This window comes from Phacochoerus africanus, chromosome 2, assembly GCF_016906955.1.
Source record: "Phacochoerus africanus isolate WHEZ1 chromosome 2, ROS_Pafr_v1, whole genome shotgun sequence".
NCBI lineage: Eukaryota > Metazoa > Chordata > Mammalia > Artiodactyla > Suidae > Phacochoerus > Phacochoerus africanus.
The window spans coordinates 272,745,041-272,762,984 of record NC_062545.1 but is presented as its reverse complement, the minus strand read 5'-3'; the positions used below and the strand labels follow the sequence as shown (position 1 = coordinate 272,762,984).

The 17,944-nt window shown below is 55.2% G+C and overlaps 2 protein-coding genes across 6 annotated transcripts; one reads left to right on the top strand and one right to left on the bottom strand.

Moving 5' to 3' along the window:
• The first annotated feature begins 3,930 nt into the window (after positions 1 to 3,930).
• SPOUT1 (SPOUT domain containing methyltransferase 1) lies at positions 3,931 to 14,125 on the top strand. 5 transcript variants are annotated; one of them, XM_047768607.1, is made up of 13 exons: positions 3,931 to 3,994; positions 4,755 to 4,800; positions 5,031 to 5,159; positions 7,661 to 7,820; positions 8,174 to 8,263; positions 8,376 to 8,425; positions 8,638 to 8,768; positions 11,182 to 11,254; positions 11,357 to 11,455; positions 11,911 to 12,013; positions 12,179 to 12,326; positions 12,777 to 12,930; positions 13,350 to 13,368. In XM_047768607.1, exons 1-12 carry the CDS (start codon positions 3,959 to 3,961, stop codon positions 12,885 to 12,887), a joined length of 1,176 nt encoding a protein of 391 aa, XP_047624563.1. In that variant the 5' UTR covers positions 3,931 to 3,958; the 3' UTR covers positions 12,888 to 12,930; positions 13,350 to 13,368. The 5 variants fall into 5 exon arrangements, with proteins under 5 accessions (XP_047624563.1, XP_047624565.1, XP_047624560.1 ...); XM_047768609.1 differs by lacking the exon at positions 12,777 to 12,930 and having other exon boundaries at positions 13,350 to 14,125; XM_047768604.1 differs by lacking the exon at positions 12,777 to 12,930 and having other exon boundaries at positions 13,123 to 14,125.
• On the bottom strand, positions 13,509 to 17,331 carry ENDOG (endonuclease G). Its single transcript, XM_047768601.1, has 3 exons — positions 16,613 to 17,331; positions 15,320 to 15,429; positions 13,509 to 13,856 (listed from the first exon to the last, which is right to left on the bottom strand). The coding sequence occupies exons 1-3, from the start codon at positions 17,117 to 17,119 to the stop codon at positions 13,574 to 13,576; spliced, it is 900 nt and encodes a 299-aa protein (XP_047624557.1). The 5' UTR covers positions 17,120 to 17,331; the 3' UTR covers positions 13,509 to 13,573.
• Positions 17,332 to 17,944: the final 613 nt, after the last annotated feature.

Here is a 17,944-nt window from a genome sequence, read left to right as displayed (position 1 = left end):
AGCCCTTGGAATTTCCTGAGTGAGGGTAGCATCTTTTGTTATTCAGAATGAACCCCTTGGACCACATGATTAGAGGGTCAGAACGTTTGGCCCCAACCCCTAGACCGACCTCAAGGAGGGGAAAGGGACTGAGATCAGCCACATGGCTAATGATTTCTTTGTTTTTTTGTTTCTTGGTTTGTTTTTTTTTTTGCCTTGCTTTTTAGGGCCATATCTGTGGCATGATTTAATCAATCGTGCATATGTAATAAAAGCCCACCTAAAACTCCTGAATCAGGAGTTCCCACTGTGGTGCAGCAGAAACAAATTCGACTTGAATCCATGAGGATGCAGGTTCGATCCCGGCCCTCCTTCAGTGGGTTGGGGATCCAGTGTTGCTGAGGCTGTGGCTGTGGTGTAGGCCAGCAGCTGCAGCTCCAACTTGACTGCTAACCTGGGAACTTCCGTATGCTGTGGGCTCGGCCCTAAAAAGCCAAAAGCAAAAAACAAAAACAAACAAACAAACAAAACAACCGTGAATCAGTGAGGCTCCAGGAGCTTCTGGGTTGGTGAGCACATGCGCGAGCTGCTAGGCAGGATGGCACATCTCGAGACAACATGGAAGCTGTGCTCCCCTCCCCTAAGCCCTCACTCTCTGTACCTCTTCCATGTGGCTGTACTTGAGTTGAATCTTCTATAATAAAACTGTAACTGGGGGAGTTCCCGCCACGGCTCACCGGAAGCGAATCCGACTAGCATCCATGAGGATGCAGGTTCAATCCCTGGCCTCGCTCAGTGGGTTAAGGATCCGGCATTACCATGAGCTGTGGTATAGGTCGCAGACGCGGCTCAGATCCTGAGTTGCTGTGGCTCTGGCGTAGGCTGGCAGCTATAGCTCTGATTGGACCCCTGGCCTGGGGACCTCCATGTGCTGTGGGTGCAACCCCAAAAAAAGACCAAAAAAAAAAACCCAAACAAAAAAAACCCTGTAATTGTAAGTGCAGCACTTTCCTGAGTGCTACAAACTGTCTCAGCAAATTATTGACCCTGAGGGGGCAGTCATGGACATGCTGGGATTTGTAGGCAGCCAGGCAGAGGAGTGGGTGGCCTGCGGATCCCACTTGCTGCGTCTGTAGTGAGAGACAGTCTTGTGTGACTGAGCCCTTAACACAGGAAGGCTATGGCAACTTGTCAGAACTGAATGGAAGTGCAGGTCACCCACTTGGTGTCAGAGAATTGCTGTTGGAACGTATTTGGTCTTAGGACATAGGACACTTGACTTTCTCCCTTTCTAAATCATGACTTTGTACTCCTACCACTGCTCCGAAGTCAAGATTGTGCAGCAGAATAATCACGCAGAGGCTCAGCCATACTGCCAGTAGCCTGATGATAAGAAAGTCCTCCATGGGGTAAACCCATAGTGTGTGTTTGTTTGTTTGTTTGTTTGTTTTTGTTTGTCTGTTTTTAAAGCTGCTCCGGTGGCATATGGAGGTTCCCAGGCTAGGAGTCAAATCAGAGCTGCAGCTGCCTGCCTATACCACAGCCACAGCAACGCAGGATCTGAGCTGCGTCTGCCACCTACACCACAGCGCACGGTAACGCTGGATCCTGAGCCCACATCCTCGTGAATACTGGTAGAGTTTATAACCCACTGAGCCACAAGAGGAACTCCAAAACCCATAGATTTCTGGAGTAGAACCACGCTGACCAAAGAAAGGTTTGACTGTCTTATGAACTGATCCAGTATTTGCCCATAACTCAAACTTGGGACGCTACAGAGTTTCCAGATCTTAGACTGAGTAATCTCAGGCAAACTGAGATGCATAAATAACTTTGCCTTTCATTCAGATACGGCAGGGGTGATGGTGAAATAGATACAAGCTCAGTAATGCTAACACATATGTTATATTAGAAATTAATCTCTACTAGATTGTAACCTCGATATCTGTATGTGCTTTTCCTTATCCTTGTGGCAGTTAGCACCAAGAGCTCCTGCTTCAAAACGAGTTCTTCTTGATAAATATTTGTTGGTTGAATGAATGAATATTGACTCAAGTAATTATTTAAAAAGCTGGAGTTCCAGAGTTCCCATCATGGCTCAGCGGTAACAAACCTGACTAGTATCCATGAGGACGTGGTCTCGATCCCTGATCTTGCTCAGTGGGTTAAGGAACCAGCATTGCCATGAGCTGTGGTGTAGGTCACAGACTCAGCTGGGATGCATCCTTGCTGTGGCTATGGTGTAGGCCGGCAGCTGTCGCTCTGATTGGACCCCTAGCCTGGGAACTTCCATATGCCTCAGGTGCATCCCTAAATAAATAAATAAATAAAAATAGCAAAAAGGTGGAGTTCCCTGGTGGCTCAGTAGATTAAGTATCTGGCATTGTCACTGCTGTGGCTCTGGTTACTCTTGTGCTGTGGGTTTAATCTCAGGCCCAGGAACTTTGTGGCCAATAAATGAATAAATAAATGTATTCCATTCATTGCTGGTAGGAATGCAAGATGGCATAATCACTTTGGAAAACAGTTTGGCAATTTCTTATAAAGCTAAACATAGTTTTAATGTTGGATCCAGCAACCCAGCTCCCAGCTCTTTCCCTAAATAGTTGACTTTTTTCTTTCTTTTTTTAGGGCCGTACCCAAGGCATATGGAAGTTCCCAGGCTAGGGGTCTAATCGGAGCGACAGCTGCCGGCCTATGCCAGAGCCACAGCAACGCCAGATCCCAGCTTCATCTGTGACCTATACCACAGCTCACGGCAACGCCAGATCCTTAACCCACTGAGCAAGGCCAGGGATCGAACCTGAAACCTCACGGTTCCTAGTCAGATTTTTTCCGCTGTGCTTCAACAGGAACTCCTTCCCCAAATAGTTGAAAATTCACGTCCACACAGAAACATGCACATGAATGTTTAAAGTGGCTTTATTCATAATTGCCAAATACTGGAAGCAACCAAATGTCCTTCAAAAGCTGAACAGATAGACACACTGGCATATCCATATAATTAATAATGTCCAGCAATAAGAAGAAATGAGCGGTTGGAGTTGCCGGGGTGGCACAGCAGAAATGATTCCTACTAGGATCCATGAGGATGAGGGTTTGATCCCTGGCCTCGATTAGTGGGTTAAGGATCGGCATTGCCGTGAGCTGTGGTGTATGTCCCAGACATGACTCAGATCCCGTGTCGCTGAGGCTGTGGTGTAGGCTGGCAGCTATAGCTCCAATTCAACCCCTTTCCTGGGAAATTCCATCTTACACATGCCGAATCTCTGGCCCTAAAAAAATAAAAAAAGAGAGAGTTCCTGGTGTGGCTCAGTGGTAACAAACCTGACTAGTATCTGTGAGGATCGGATTCCTGGCCCTGCTCAGTGAGTTAAGGATCCAGCGTTGACGTGAGCTTCAGTGACCTGGCTGGGATCCGGTGTGGCTGTGGTGTCGGCTGGCAGCTGCAGCTTTGATTGGATCCCTAGCCTGGAACGTCCATATGCTGCAGGTGTGGCCCTTAAAAATATACAGTCTGTTAATTAAAAGAGAGAGATTAAATGAAAAAATCTGTAAAATAAGTGGATTAAATTATTTCCAGCTTTGAATCTCAGAATTATTTCCAGCTCTGAATCAGCTCTGGGTGTTAAGGTCCCCAATGCATTAAACCAAGCTGAGGTTTGAATTTCGCGCTTGTCCTAGCCCGAGGACAACTCTCATCCACAATCGTCCAACGATTCTGGAGCGCGTCGGATATTGCCCTCCTTTGGACTCCTTGGCGGGCAATGAGCCCCGGCCATCCCTGGGGCCCAATCCAGGAGCCCACCCTATCCGGGGAGCCCAAGCCCACCCCCACCCCGGCCCGGGCGCTCTTAAGGACCTGCGCCTAGGCCACGCCCCGTCGCGCCATTGGCTCTACGATTGGATGGCTTGGAGGAGGCGTTGCCGGAAGGGGTGAGTCTGATTGGCGAGGCGTGGCCGACGGTGTGCGCCGAACATGGCGGAGCGCGCGAGAAAACGGCCTTGCGGCCCGGTAGGTGGAGGGATGCGGGACCCCGGGGCAGGGTGGGCGCAAGAGAAAATGCCGCGTGGGGGCCCGTGGCGGGGCCTGGCCGCGCTCCTAGCTCCCTGCTTCCCGCTAATCCGAGACGGGAATCCCCGATGTGCCGCATGCTCGTGGCCTGCGCCCTGTCCGGGTGAGAACCAGAGGCGCGAGCGGGGTTTGAGTCAGACCCGGGACAATGTCGGTAACCCATTGCCGAAGCTCCTACTCAGGCCGGGGTACAGATTCAGGTGGCGGAACCCTGCGGCAATCCGGAGCCCTTTTGTGGCGTATCTTTTCAGACTCCCGGGGGTGACAGTGGGCAGGTCCTGTCTTCCAGAGCCTGTTTCTTGTTCTCTCCAATGGGATCTCATTCAACAACTTCTTGCATGCTTAGTATGTGTGGGTCTAGTCTCAGACTCTAGGGGTACAGCAGGCCCCCAGCCCTCCTGACCCCGGGAACAGTGTCTGTGTGTGTTGGAGAGCTCTTGGTTTCCTTACCAGCCCTCCTGACGCGGGAAGTGTGTGTGTGTGTGTATGTGTTGGAGAGCTCTTGGTGAAGTGTGTGTGTGTGTGTTGGAGAGCTCTTGGTGAAGTGTGTGTGTGTGTGTGTGTGTGTTGGAGAGCTCTTGGTTTCCTTACCATCCCCACTTAGAAAGAAGGAACAGGTGTGGAGCAGCAAATGGGACCCCCCCCTCCCAGGTGTGAGCATTCAGCCTCACACCCAAAACTTCTCCTGCTTCTTCTCCAGGGTGAACATGGCCAAAGAGTCGAGTGGCGAAAATGGAAGCAACAGAGTAAGTAAGGGACTGGCGGGTGGGCTCAACGGATAGCTGAGTGTCTGTGCTCACCTCTAGGTCCCACAGTACCCCAAAGGGGAGGAAAGGGCCAGAAGCCCTGGGAGGCTCCTCTGGCTGCTCTCTCAGCAGCAGGAGAGCACCCAGGCCAACCCTAGTGCGTGAGCACCATCTCCTGGACTACTCCAAGTCCCTCTCACTTCTACCATCTGGGGTGTTCTCTCATCCAGAAAAAGAGGAGAAAAAGAAGTGGAAGGATCTCAAGATGATGAAAAAACTGGAGCGGCAGAGAGCCCAGGAGGAACAGGCAAAGCGCCAGCAGGAGGAGGAGGAGGCAGCTGCCCAGAGGGAGGATCGGGGTGAGCAGGCTGGGTCCTGGGGTGAGCAGGCTGGGTCCTGGGCAGGACAGAGAATGTCCTAGCTGCAAGGGTCCTGAAAGGCCAATGGGTCCAGACATCTGTCCTGATGGAGACAGGCTCAGAGAATGGGAGAGACCTGGAAAACTGAGTCCTAACTTCCTACTTAGAGAGATTTCAATCCTATGGAGGGTAAGCATAGATATCATAACTTTATGTCTCCAGAACCTCATCATTGTAGTAATAGTTATTTTTTACTTTTTTTTTGTCTTTTTAGGGCCACACCCATGGCATATGGAGCTTCCTAGGCTAGGGGTCTAATCTGAGCTGTAGCTGCCGGCCTACACCACAGCCACAGCAATGCCAGATCCCAGCCACGTCTGTGACCTATGCTATAGCTCGTGGCAAGGCCAGATCCTTAACCCACTGACTGAGGCCAGGGATCAAACCCACAACCTCATGGTTTCCTAGTCGGATTTGTTCCAGCACCACGATGGGAACTCCCTTTTCTTTTTTAATGGCCGCACCTGTGGCATATGGAAGTCCCTGGACAAGGGACTTGTCAGCCAGGGATCAAACCTGGGCCTCCACAGTGACCTGAGCTGCTGCAGTCGGATTCTTAACCCACTGTGCCACAGTGGGAACTCCCTCTTTTTTACTTTTTTATGGAGCACTTTCTTTGTGCTTTAGTTTCATTTTTCATGTTATTATTGCAACTTCATAATAAGAATGCATCCCTTTTTTCTCATTAAATAATACATGCTTGGAGTTCCCATCGTGACTCGGTGGTTAACGAATCCGACTAGGAACCATGAGGTTTCAGGTTTGATCCCTGGCCTTGCTCAGTGGGTTAAGGACCCAGCCTTGCCGTGAGGTCGCATAGGTTGCAGACATGGCTTGGATCTGGCATTGCTGTGACTGGTATAGGCCGGCAGCTACACCTCTGATTACACCCCCTAGCCTGGGAACTTCCGTATCCCGTGGGTGTGGCCCTAGAAAAGACAAAAAAAAAATCAAAACAAAACTCTCCAAATAATACAGAAAACTATAAAAAAAGGAAAAGTCCTAGTACACATTGGAGTAAAAATTTCTCCAGTTGTTACGTTACCACCCACTTACATACATGGAGAGAGGGAGAGACAGTTTTTTAAGAATGCGACTGCTTTATCCATGCACTTGTGGACCTGGTTTTTCTTTTTCTTTTTGTTTTTATTTTTATTTTTTTTGGTCTTTTTGGGGCTGCACCCGTGGCATATGGAGGTTCCCAGGCTAGGGGTCGAATCGGAGTTGTAGCTGCCGGCCTACACCACAGCCACAGCCATGCCAGAGCCGAGCTGTGTCTGCAACCTACAGCACAGCTCACAGCAACGCCAGATCCTTAGCCCGCTGAACGAGGCCAGAGATCAAACCTGCGTCCTCGTGGATGCTCATCAGATTTGTTTCCACTGAACCACGACGGCACGCCTGGACCTGGTCTTCTCATCCCACTTCACTCTGTGCTGGCGGTCCTTCCGTGTCTGTGCATCTGGATCTACCCTAACAAGTCGTATCTTTTTTCCCTTCACCAGACCCAAGGGTCTAGAGGGTCATGTGGCTGTTATCATACCCAGTAAGCCCAGTGGTTACCTGTGATGACGGTGACCGTGGGGACAGAGACGGAGCTTGTCAGCTGTCTCAGACACTGGGAAGCCCTTTATGGGTGTTATCACATGTAGGCTCCCTTTGGACCCTTCTGGGAGGAAAAGCGTGGTGGTTGCTCTGAAGCCAGTCCTGCCTTTTGCAGGCAGGTATTTGACCTCTCTGGGCTGCAGATTCCCCACCTCTCAGTGGGGATCATGGTACCACCTACTTCCTAGGGCTACTGGTTAAACGTGCATACATAAAAGGCACTCTCGGAGTTCCCGTTGTGGCTCAGTGGTTAACGAATCTGACTAGGAACCATGAGGTTGCAGGTTTGATCCCTGGCCTTGCTCAGTGGGTTAAGGATCTGGCGTTGCCGTGAGCTGTGGTGTAGGTCGCGGACATGGCTCAGATCTGGCATTGCTGTGCCTCTGGTGTAGGCTGGTGGCTGCAGCTCCGATTCAACCCCTAGCCTGGGAACTTCCATATGCCACGGGAGCGGCTCTGGAAAAGGCAAAAAGACCAAAAAAATAAAATAAACAAAATAAAAGGCACTCTCATCATTAGCCCTTTTTAATGCCTGGAGAACTGAAGCACTCAGGGGCCGAGGCTGTGAATAGGTCAGTACCTCTAAGCCTCACCCCCACCCCCGCCTGCCCTGTGGGATGCCCTGCTCATGGGAGCCCTGGAGATCACTGCGTCCATTTTCTTCCTGGGGAAACTGAGGACCGGAGAAGGAGTTGAATCTTTGTGCTCATCTCAGAATTCTCCGGGTGGGAACATTCCTCTAACTCTGGGCCCTGGGATTAGAGGCTGGGATGGGAGGGAGGGGAGAGATGGTCCCGGCCCATCCGGCTGACCTTGACCGCCCCTGTCCTGCGCAGGGCGGCACTACACCCTGAGCGTGGCCCTGCCGGGCTCCATCCTGGACAACGCCCAGTCGCCCGAGCTTCGCACCTACCTGGCTGGCCAGATTGCCAGAGCCTGTGCCATCTTCTGTGTGGATGAGATCGTGGTGTTCGATGAAGAGGGCCAAGATGCCAAGTGAGGGGCCGTCCAGGAGGGCAGCAGGGCTCAGGGAAAAGGGATGGGCTGCCAGGTTGGCTGGGCTTCACCCTTCTCCCTGCCCACTTGCCCGGGCTGAGAATCCTGTCTGCAGTGGCCCCACCGTCCCCCCTGGCCATGGTCACTGCAGAGGTCAGGTGGGAGGGGGGAGCGCTTGAAGGGAACCCCACAGGCTCTCTCTCCAAGACTGTACCGTCAATTTCGGAGTTCCTGTTGTGGCTCAGCGGTTAACGAACCTGACTAGTATCCATGAGGACATGGGTTCAATCCCTGGCCATGCTCAGTGGGTTAAGGATCCGGCATTGCCGGATTGTCTCGCGCTCTCTCTCCAGGACTGTGGAGGGGGAGTTCAGGGGAGTTGGCAAGAAGGGGCAGGCATGCGTGCAGCTGGCCCGGATCCTGCAGTACCTGGAGTGTCCACAGTAAGAGGATGGAGCACAGACTTCCCAGAGCACGAGGGAGGGGCGGCCGAGGGGCAGGTCAGATGGGAGGTGGCCTCCCTGGGAACTTCCTGAGATCTGCATCCTTTCCTAGGTACCTAAGAAAGGCATTCTTCCCCAAGCATCAGGATCTACAGTTTGCAGGTAAGTCTCGGGGGTGGGTGGGGTGACCCCCATTTCTCAGGGGTCATCCCCTAGACCCTGAGAAATCATGGGACAGCTGGGAAAGCAGGCCCAGGCAGGACGAGGCTGTGCCTGGTGCCAAGCAGGTCTGTGGGCAGAGCCAGAACTTGGACCAGGCCTTCCCATGTGCCTTTGCACCTCCCAGACGCCTCCCGGCTCCTCCTCAAACACAGGGCTCCTGAACCCCTTGGACAGCCCTCACCACATGCGTCAGGACGAGGACTCCGAGTTCCGAGAGGGTGTCGTGGTGGACCGGCCCACGCGGCCGGGCCAGGGCTCCTTTGTCAACTGTGGCATGAAGAAGGTAGGAACCGGAGCGTGGGTCGAGACCTACCTCCCAGACACGCCCTGGCTACAGGGGGTGGGGAGCCCTGGACCCAGGCGTCTCTGCCTGCCAGTCCCTCACTGATGCAAATTTGGGCCAGAGAAGTGCCAAGATGGAGCTCAATGGATAGAGCCAGGAATGAAATTTACTCTTTGGGTTTTTGTGTATGTGTGTGTTTCTTTTTAGGGCCATACCTATAGCATACGGAAGTTCCCAGGCTAGGGGTCCAATCAGAGCTGAAGCCGCTGGTCTACACCATAGCCACAGCAACACGGGATCCGAGCCGCATCTGTGACCTACACCACAGCTCATGGCAACGCCAGATCCTTAACCCACTGAGCATGGCCAGGGATTGAACCCATGTCCTCATGGATACTAGTCAGGTTCGTTAACCGCTGAGCCACAACAGGAACTCCGAAATTGACTGCTTTTAAAAAGTGTTATCCCCCCTGGAGTTCCCGTCGTGGCTCAGTGGTTAACAAATCCAACAAGGAACCATGAAGTTGCGGGTTCGATCCCTGGTCTTGCTCAGTGGGTTAGGGATCCGGCATTGCCGTGAGCCGTGGTGTTGGTTGCAGATGTGGCTCGGATCCCCGTGTTGCTGTGGCTGTGGCATAGGCTGGCAGCTGCAGCTCCGATTCAATTCCTAGCCTGGGAACCTCCATATGCCGTGCGAGCGGCCCAAGAAATGGCAAAAAGACAAAAAAAAAAGTGTTACCCCCAGAAGATAGTCCTTATGCGAAAAACAAAACTCAAACAACTCTCTGCAAAATCAAGTTCAAAACCCCTCTGGGGGAGTTCCCGTCGTGGCGCAGTGGTTAACGAATCCGACTAGGAACCATGAGGTTGCGGGGTCGGTCCCTGCGCTTGCTCAGTGGGTCAACGATCCGGCGTTGCCGTGAGCTGTGGTGTAGGTTGCAGACGCAGCTCGGATCCCACGTTGCTGTGGCTCTGGCGTAGGCTGGAGACTACAGCTCCGATTCGACCCCTAGCCTGGGAACCTCCATATGCTGAGGGAGCAGCCCAAGAAATAGCAAAAAGACAAAAAAAAAAAAAAAAACCCTCTGGGGCTGCTTCAGCATGATGCCGAGCTGGGAACTGGAGCATTCATTTGCCACCTATTTAATCTCAAGTCTCCTAGAGTCAGAGGCAGAAACATTTAAACGTGTGCTGGTCCCCCCGCCTCCTCCAAAAGAACAGACTTGATATAAAGGCAGACCAGGATAATCTGGACCCAGATAAAAGGGGGAACGCATTGAGTAACCCTCCAAAGGGAAAGAACATGCCCCGTCCTGAATGCAAAATAGGGACAAAACGCAAACAGCAGTGGTCCATCACGGCCCCATGTATGCAGCATGTATTTCACGCCAGGTCCCGTGCACTGTAATGATAGCTATTGTTTATGGGAAGTCTTCTGTTTGACAGATTAGGAAACTAAGTCTCAGAGGGGTTCAGTGACGGCTCAGACTCCTAAAGCTAGTAAATGGCACAGACGCCAAAATGTAGGAAACTAGGATTTCATCCATGTATGAAATAATATCTCCTACTCTGTGCCAGGCCTGGACCAGTCATTTTTTTATTGTTAAATTTTTACTATTATTTTGACCGAGCCTATAGCATGTGAAGTCCCCAGGCCAGGGATAGAACCCATGCCAGAGCAGCCACCTGAGCTACTGCAGTGACAACACCAGATCCTTAACCCACTATGCCACCAGGGAACTCCCTGGGCCGTTCATTTTGACTAATATCTTGGGGGTACTCCTTTTGCACAAATGGTCTCTTGTGGATTCTGGCTGTGCCATAACAAGACGGGAGCACTAGGGCACAGGTTCGATCCCCAGCCCAGCACCGTGAGTTAAAGGATCAGGTGTTGCCACAGCTGCAGCATAGGTTGTAACTGCAGCTTGAATGATCTGACCATTGGCCCAGAAACTCCCTATGCCACAGGGCATCCAAAAAAAGAATAAGAATGGGAGTTCCCGTCATGGCGCAGTAGAAACAAATCCGACTAGGAACCATGAGGTTGTGGGTTCGATCCCTGGCCTTGCACAGTGGGTTAAGGATCCGGCATTGCCGTGAGCTGTGGTGTAGGTCGCAGACGTGGCTTGGATCCTGCGTTGCTGTGGTTGTGTAGGCCGGCAGCCGTAGCTCTGATTAGACGCCTGGGAACCTCCATGTGCTGCGAGTGGGGCCCTAAAAAGCAAAAAAAAAAAAAAAAAAAAAAAAAGAAAAATAGAATAAGAATGGTCTCTTATGAGCAAGTCTGGCCCGGGGGCCAGGGAGTAGGGCGTGAAGGTTGACCTGGACCCCCTTCAGTGCCCCCATGTCTGGGGAGCAGCGACCACTGCTGTCCTGCAGGGAACAGCACCAATTTCTTCTGGCTTCTCCCCAGGAAGTGAAAATCGACAAGAACTTGGAGCCTGGACTTCGGGTGACAGTGTGGCTGAACCAGAAGCAGCTTCCAGGTATCTGAACGTGTCCCCAGGCCAGCCAGCCTGCAAACTGGGAGCCTCCTCCTTCCCTGTCTCCTTGTCCTGTCTTCAGAGCCTCTCTGCTTTCCCCCCCAGAGAGCAAGACCTACCGTGGAAAAGTTGTGTCGTCGCAGGACCCCCGCACCAAAGCTGGTCTCTACTGGGGCTACACCGTCCGCCTGGCCTCCTGCCTCAGTAAGGATTGAGCTTCCTCCTATGCATACACGTCCTCTCTGGCTGCGAGGCCACAGACAGCCTTGCTTGCCCCAGAAGTCAGCCCAGAGTCCTAATCCTACTGTCGTGCTGTGTGTCCTTGGACAAGTGCCATTCCTTCTCTGGTCCCTGGTCTCCCTGAGTGCACTGCCTGGCATGCTTTGAGGGACGTCTGAGAAGCATCTTTAATAGTGTCTGCCATGGGGCTGGGAATGGGGACCAAAGGACCAGACAAGTTAAATGTCTTCTGCTCTGTTGTCCCAGGCCAGCCCAGGCTTGGTCTCTGCCTGCTTAATCCCTGGCTTCCCAGGAGTGAAGGGTCTGGGCCTGGGTGTGGCTCGCTTATCTCCCCTCCCCTCGGCATCCCCCCCACCCCAGTACACACAGCCAAGCGGCTTGTGGGGAACGAGGCCCCCAGTGAGCTGGCCTCCCCGCAGGTGCTGTGTTTGCTGAGGCCCCCTTCCAGGACGGCTATGACCTGACCATTGGGACATCAGAGCGAGGCTCGGATGTGGCCTCCGCCCAGCTTCCCAACTTCAGGTGGGTCCAGCCAGGGGAAGAGGAATGGAGCAGGGGGACCAGACAGGTGGGGGCCAAACCATACAGTCTGGGCCCCTGGTGCGTATGGGGGGCCTGAGCGCTCTGGGGGGCTGCATTCAGTGGGCCTTGGTGGGTGGTCACTGATCTGCCTCCTGTGGGTGCCAGGCACGCTCTCGTGGTGTTTGGGGGCCTCCAGGGGCTGGAAGCTGCAGTGGACGCTGACCCCAACCTGGAGGTGGCTGAACCCAGTGTCCTGTTCGACCTGTATGTCAACACCTGCCCCAGCCAGGGCAGCCGCACCATCCGCACAGAGGTGAGCCCTCCTGCCTCCCTGGCCTCCGGGCCCAGCCTGTTCAGCCACCAGCAAGGGGCCGGAGCCTCGGGGTTCTGTCCATGGGGGGTTGCACCACTCTCCTTGTCCCCACCCCGCCCACGGCCACCCTGAGCCAGCCTTCTTGGGAGTGGTCTCACCCACGGGGCCTCTCACCACAGCAGAACTGTAGCAGGGAGTTCCCTGGTGGCTTAGCGGGTTAAGAACTTGGTGTTGTCATTTTTGTGGCTCTGGTTGCTACTGTGGCATGGGTTCCATCCCTGGCTTGGGAACTTCTGCAAGCCATGGGTGCGGCCGGAAAAAAAAAAAAAAAAGTGAGCTAGGAGTCAAGAATCCTGGGCGCTGCTACCCATCCAGCTGCTCCCAGGCTGGCTGACCCCAGAGACCCCGCCCAGCCCTGCTCCAGGCTCGTTTCCTCGGCTGTCTCCTTAGTGTTCCACCTCCAGGGCAGCCCTCCTCACAGACCCTCATTGGCACCTCTGTCGCACTGGGGACAAGAGGGGACCAGCTCTGAGAGCCTTCAACCTGGGCGCCAACTTCTGAGGACAGCACAGAATGCTGTGCTTGTGGCACCTACTAGGGCAAGGTACCCTGGCTTCCACTGGGCTCAAAGGGTGGAGACTAATCAGGGAGACAGCCTCCGTCTACTTGTCCCTAAGAGCCCTGCTGCGCCAGGTGCCCTGAGCTTGTCAGCCACAGCCCCCCAGCAGGAAGCCCTGCTCCCCCCCTTGACAGCTACACAGAGGGTCCTCCTGCCCGTTGCCTCCCCCGTCTCCAGATCCCAGGAGGAAGGTATTGTGATGATCAGCCCCATTTTACAGATGAGGAGACTGAGGAGCAGAGAGGTGAGGCCCTTTCCTGGCAGGGCCTGCAGTGGCCAGCAACAGATCTGCCAGACAAAGCTGGGCCCCACTGAGGGCCCCACGCCCCAAGGGGCTGGGGCCTGGGAGCCGGGACACCCGGGGGCCTCCCAGGCGCCAGCCTGTTGCTGCACTTCTCTTCCAGGAAGCCATCCTCATCTCCCTGGCCGCCCTGCAGCCTGGCCTCACCCGGGCAGGTGCCCGGCCCAGCTGAAGGTTCTGTCGGGCCCAAGATGGCCAGGGAGCAGCAGTGGAGCCAGAGGGTCCCACGGGTCACCCGGAACAGACACAGCTAAGACTTGTCTCCAAAAATAAATACCTTTCATTCAACCTGGTCCCCAGGACCCCACAGTCTGGCTGGGGTGGCCCTTATTTGCTGCCGGCAGTGATGGCCTTAAGGCTGCTCGTCCGGGCCAGGATATTCGGCACAAAGAGCAGCCCCGAGGCCCGCTCAATGCTCTCGATGGGCACCAGGAAGCGCTCCAGCGGGATGGCCTCATCCACGGGCGCGTTGGGCATCACATAGGAGCGGAGTTCGATCTGCCCGCCTGCTGCCTCCAGGATCAGCACCTTGAAGAAGTGGGTGGGCACCGCCACGTGGTTCTTGCCAATGACCTGGTACTTCACATAGGACTTCCCGTCAGCCTCTGTCCTGTGGGCAGACCCAGACATACACGGCCTTTCAGAGCTCCCAGGGAGCTTGGTCTGACCAAGGGCCACCACCTCCAGGAAGCCTTCCCTGACTGGACCTGCAGGACCGCCCCTACAGAGTGAGGCTTCTTGGCCCCGGGCTTGGCTCCCCCAGGAGGCTGGGCGCTTCCTGCTGGGTAGACGCGCTTCTTCTCCTGCTTCCCTCACACCCAGCACTGGGTCAGCCAGAGCGTGTGGTGACAATAAACACTGCAGAAAGAAACATCCACATTTATCCGTGTGGACACTTGATGATTGACCGTCTCTTCCGGTGGCGGGTGAGCGCCAAGGGAGCAGAGCTGTGACGGCTGAATCCCTGGCACCAGCAGAGGCCTGGGGCATGACAGGTGCCCGGAATGTGGGATGGGCAACTTCAGGCTGACCCTCCCCAGAGTCTGCTCCATGACCATGGACCAGGGGAGGCCCTTGCTCATTAAGGGGGATCTGTGCCCCAGCCACCGCCTCAGCAAGCCCATGGTGAGCTTTCCTGAGGTGACATCCTCCCTCCCTTAAAGTGGGTGACACCCACTTTGTCCCTTAAACATCTGCTATGTAGGTAGCAGGCATTATCCCCATCTTACAGGAGAGAAGGTGGAGGTCACCTGTCCAGGGCAGCTGCTTGGCCACAACCTCTCGCCTCACTGGTCCCAAGCCCTCAGCAGGCCAGAAACGTCACCGAGCGAGCCCAGAGGAGCTTGGTCCCTTCTACCTGGGGGAGGCTGGGCTATGGAGGGACAAGGGTTAGGGACATGGAGTTCAAAGCCGGGCTCCAGGGGAAGCGAGGGGCGGGGGGGTTTGCTCCAAACACAGGAGAGTGAAGGTGAGCGCCTCTCGCAAGGGTTTCAGTCTGGGCAGGACACAGTTGAGTGGATGGGACCACTGAAGATGCAGAAAGGAGCAGGGGCAGATTTGGGGCCTGGTGCCCGGGGGCAGAGGACACGGGGTCTAGGTGGGTAGGTGGGTTTGGCCTCCGACCTTGGAGTACAACTGGGAGGGCCTGAGGCAGGGAGGGGCAGACATGCTGAGAAGCCAAATGATTTCTTTAGGGCTGCACCTGCAGCCTATGGAGGTTCCCAGGCTAGGGGTCAACTTGTAGCTGTAGCTGCCGGCCTACGCCACAGCCACAGCCACACCAGATTCTTAACCCACTGAGTGAGGCCAGGAATTGAACCCACATCTTCATGGATACTAGTCGGTTTGGAACCTGCTGAGTGACAATGGGAACTCCCAACACAGATCCTTTAACCCCCTGCACTGGGCTGGGGATGGAACCTGTGCCTCCACAGCAACCCAAGCCACTGCAGTCAGTCCTAACTCACTGTGCCACAGCGGGAACTCCACGAGACCTGGTGGTGTGGATACAAAGCCTGGGGGCATCAGGAAGGGATGAGTGGGCAGTGCTGGTGCCCCCAGGTCTAACCTTACCTGGGCAGGAAGAGCGGCCCTGTGCAGACGTAGACATTTTGATAGGTGCGGGTCAGGCTGCGGCTGTACTTTTCCAGGTTGTTCCAGGCATTCTGGTTGAGGTGTGGCACCTGGCAGGAGAGGTGGGCCTCAGTGAGACTGGCCGGGACACTTGCAAGGCTGTCAGAGGGCTACTCCAGGCCCTGAGGGTGGGGCATTGGCACCAAGCCAGAAGATTCCGGGGGGGGGGGGGGCAGGGGAGAGGTGAGGACAAGCAGAGGAAACAGATTCATGGATGGAAAGTCACCTGGGCCACATGGTCATGAGGGTGGAGCCCAGGTAGAGCTCGAGGGGTTGCCAGCATACCCCCATCTAGCAGGGCCGAACAAGCATCCCAGGACTCACAAATGTCTCTTGGCTCCAAAGAGCCATATGAAGGAAAGGGGCAGATCTTCCAGAAATAGGCCGGCTCCGCCCCCAGGGCCTCATGGGAAGACCAGCTCTCTGGGCACCTCTCCTTGCCTTTTCCCTCAACTGATCCACAGGCAGAGCCCAGCCGGGACGGTCATGAGTCTGCTCCAGACTCCACCACTTGAACCCTCTGGTCCTCAGACAGTGTCTAATCAAACCGGGAGGGCACAGTGCTCCTGAGAGGTCACAAGTCAGGTCAGAGGCTACAGCTGACCCTACAGCTTCATCAGAGCCTGACATTCGTCTTCACATGCGTGTCAGGCCAGGATGGGAACACGGCTAGAGGTGGGCAGCTAGTCCAGGGTGCACAGTGACTGTTACCAACACCCAGGGCCTGCAGGGATCTTTCCTGTTACTCCTGGAAGGAAGGCAGATAGGACAATGGATGAAAGCTCAGGTTCCTCTAGACAGACTACCTGGGTCTCCTCCCTCATGTGACACTGGGCCGGTCACTCGGTGTCTGAGACTCGCTTTCCTCATGATAGCTGGTACTGACTGCTTGCCATGGGCCAGGAAGCGTGCTCAGTACTTTCCTGTACCTGAATGGTGTTTTCAGTTCCTCAGCGCTACTGCAAGGGGTAGGTGAGTAACGGTTTTATCCCCATTTTACAGACAAGGAAACTGAAGATCTGGGAGGCCCCCGGGGGTTAAGATCAGAGTGCAGAGTGGATGCTCAGCGCCCCATCCCTCGGTGCCTCCCGCCTGCGGCGCGGTGTGACTCGCCAGGCGCCTGACCTAGGCGCACCCTCGGCAGCTTTCCCACTTTGCAGAGAGCCTGAGGCTCGAAGGCGCGCAGTGGGTGGCCTCGCCTTCCGCCGCAGGGGCGAGGGGCCCAGGCGCTACCTGGGGCGCGACGTTGCTTAGGTAGAAGGTGTCGTCCATGGCCCTCTGGCTCCAGCGGTGGTTGGCGGCGGCGGCGAGGTGGCCGCGGTCGAAGCCGCTGCCGCGGTAGTCGGCGTTGGTGGCGCGGTGGTATGCATGCACTGAGTCGTCCTCATGGAAGTCACAAGAGCGGCGGTCGCCGTCGCCTCGGAGCCGCTCGGGCCGCAGCTGCTCGACCACCCACACGGCGCCGCGGGTGCGCGGGTCGTAACACAGCACATAAGACTCGCGGCTCTTCAGCTGCGCTACCCCAGGCAGCCCGTACTTGGCGAGCTCGCCGGGCCCGCCGCCCGCCGGGGCCCCGGGCACGGCGGGAAGCCCGGCCGCCGCCGCCACGGGCAGCACAGGCAGCCGGCTTAGCAAACCGGGCGCCTCCCGTGCGTCCCACCGCTGCCGCCGCCAGCCCTCGGCGGCTGCACCCAGCCCGGCGCCCAGCGCTAGGGTTAAACCCGCCCGCAGTAACTTCATGGCCGTGGATTCTGGCCTGAGCTGTGGAGGGCACTCAGCCCGCACCTCCGAAAGAACGGCGCGACCTCCGGCGTCAGACCCGTGAGTTCTTAAAGGAGCCGCGCAGGCTTTCGGGGCCCACCGCGGGGACTGCGCCGGGTGGAGGCACTGGACGGCGGAAGGTAGGCCCCGCCCATTCAAAGCCCGCCCCAAAGTGCAAAGGACTCCAACAGTGGGGGTCTGGAGCGGCCCTACGGGACCCCCCCGCCCCGTGCCTTTTGCCCTTTTAAGAGGGAGACCTGAGAGGGCGTGGCATCGCCGCTTCGACTCGTGACTGGCCGTTCCAGCGCTGGCTCCGCCCCGCCCCATCTCCTCTGCGTCAGTGCCGAGGTCCTACTTTAAGAGCTCCAGAGACCTGTCAAGCACTAGTCTACACTGCCTGTATTATGACTCGATTTAATCAAGAGCGCCGAGGGAGAACAAGGACAAGATTCCAGGTCTGAACGACACTGGAGTCTATGCTCCTAACCATTACATCGTAAGATAAGGCAAAAAATTTCTAGGAGATTAGCAAAGATTTTAACACCCAGCGTGAGGACCGCGATGCATGCAGGTGGTGTTGCAAACTGCTGGCTGGATTCCGGAAGGCAGCTTGGCAGTCTGCATGAAAACCGTAAAAAGGTTCATACCTTCTAACTCACTTAGAGGACGGAGCTGGGGGAATAAACCTCGAATGCAATGATTTCAAACATGAACACTCCCCACAGTACTACTCATAATAGAGGCTGGGGAATAAGCAAAATAGTCAGGAATAGGGACTGGTTTCAGACATTTTTAGCATATTAA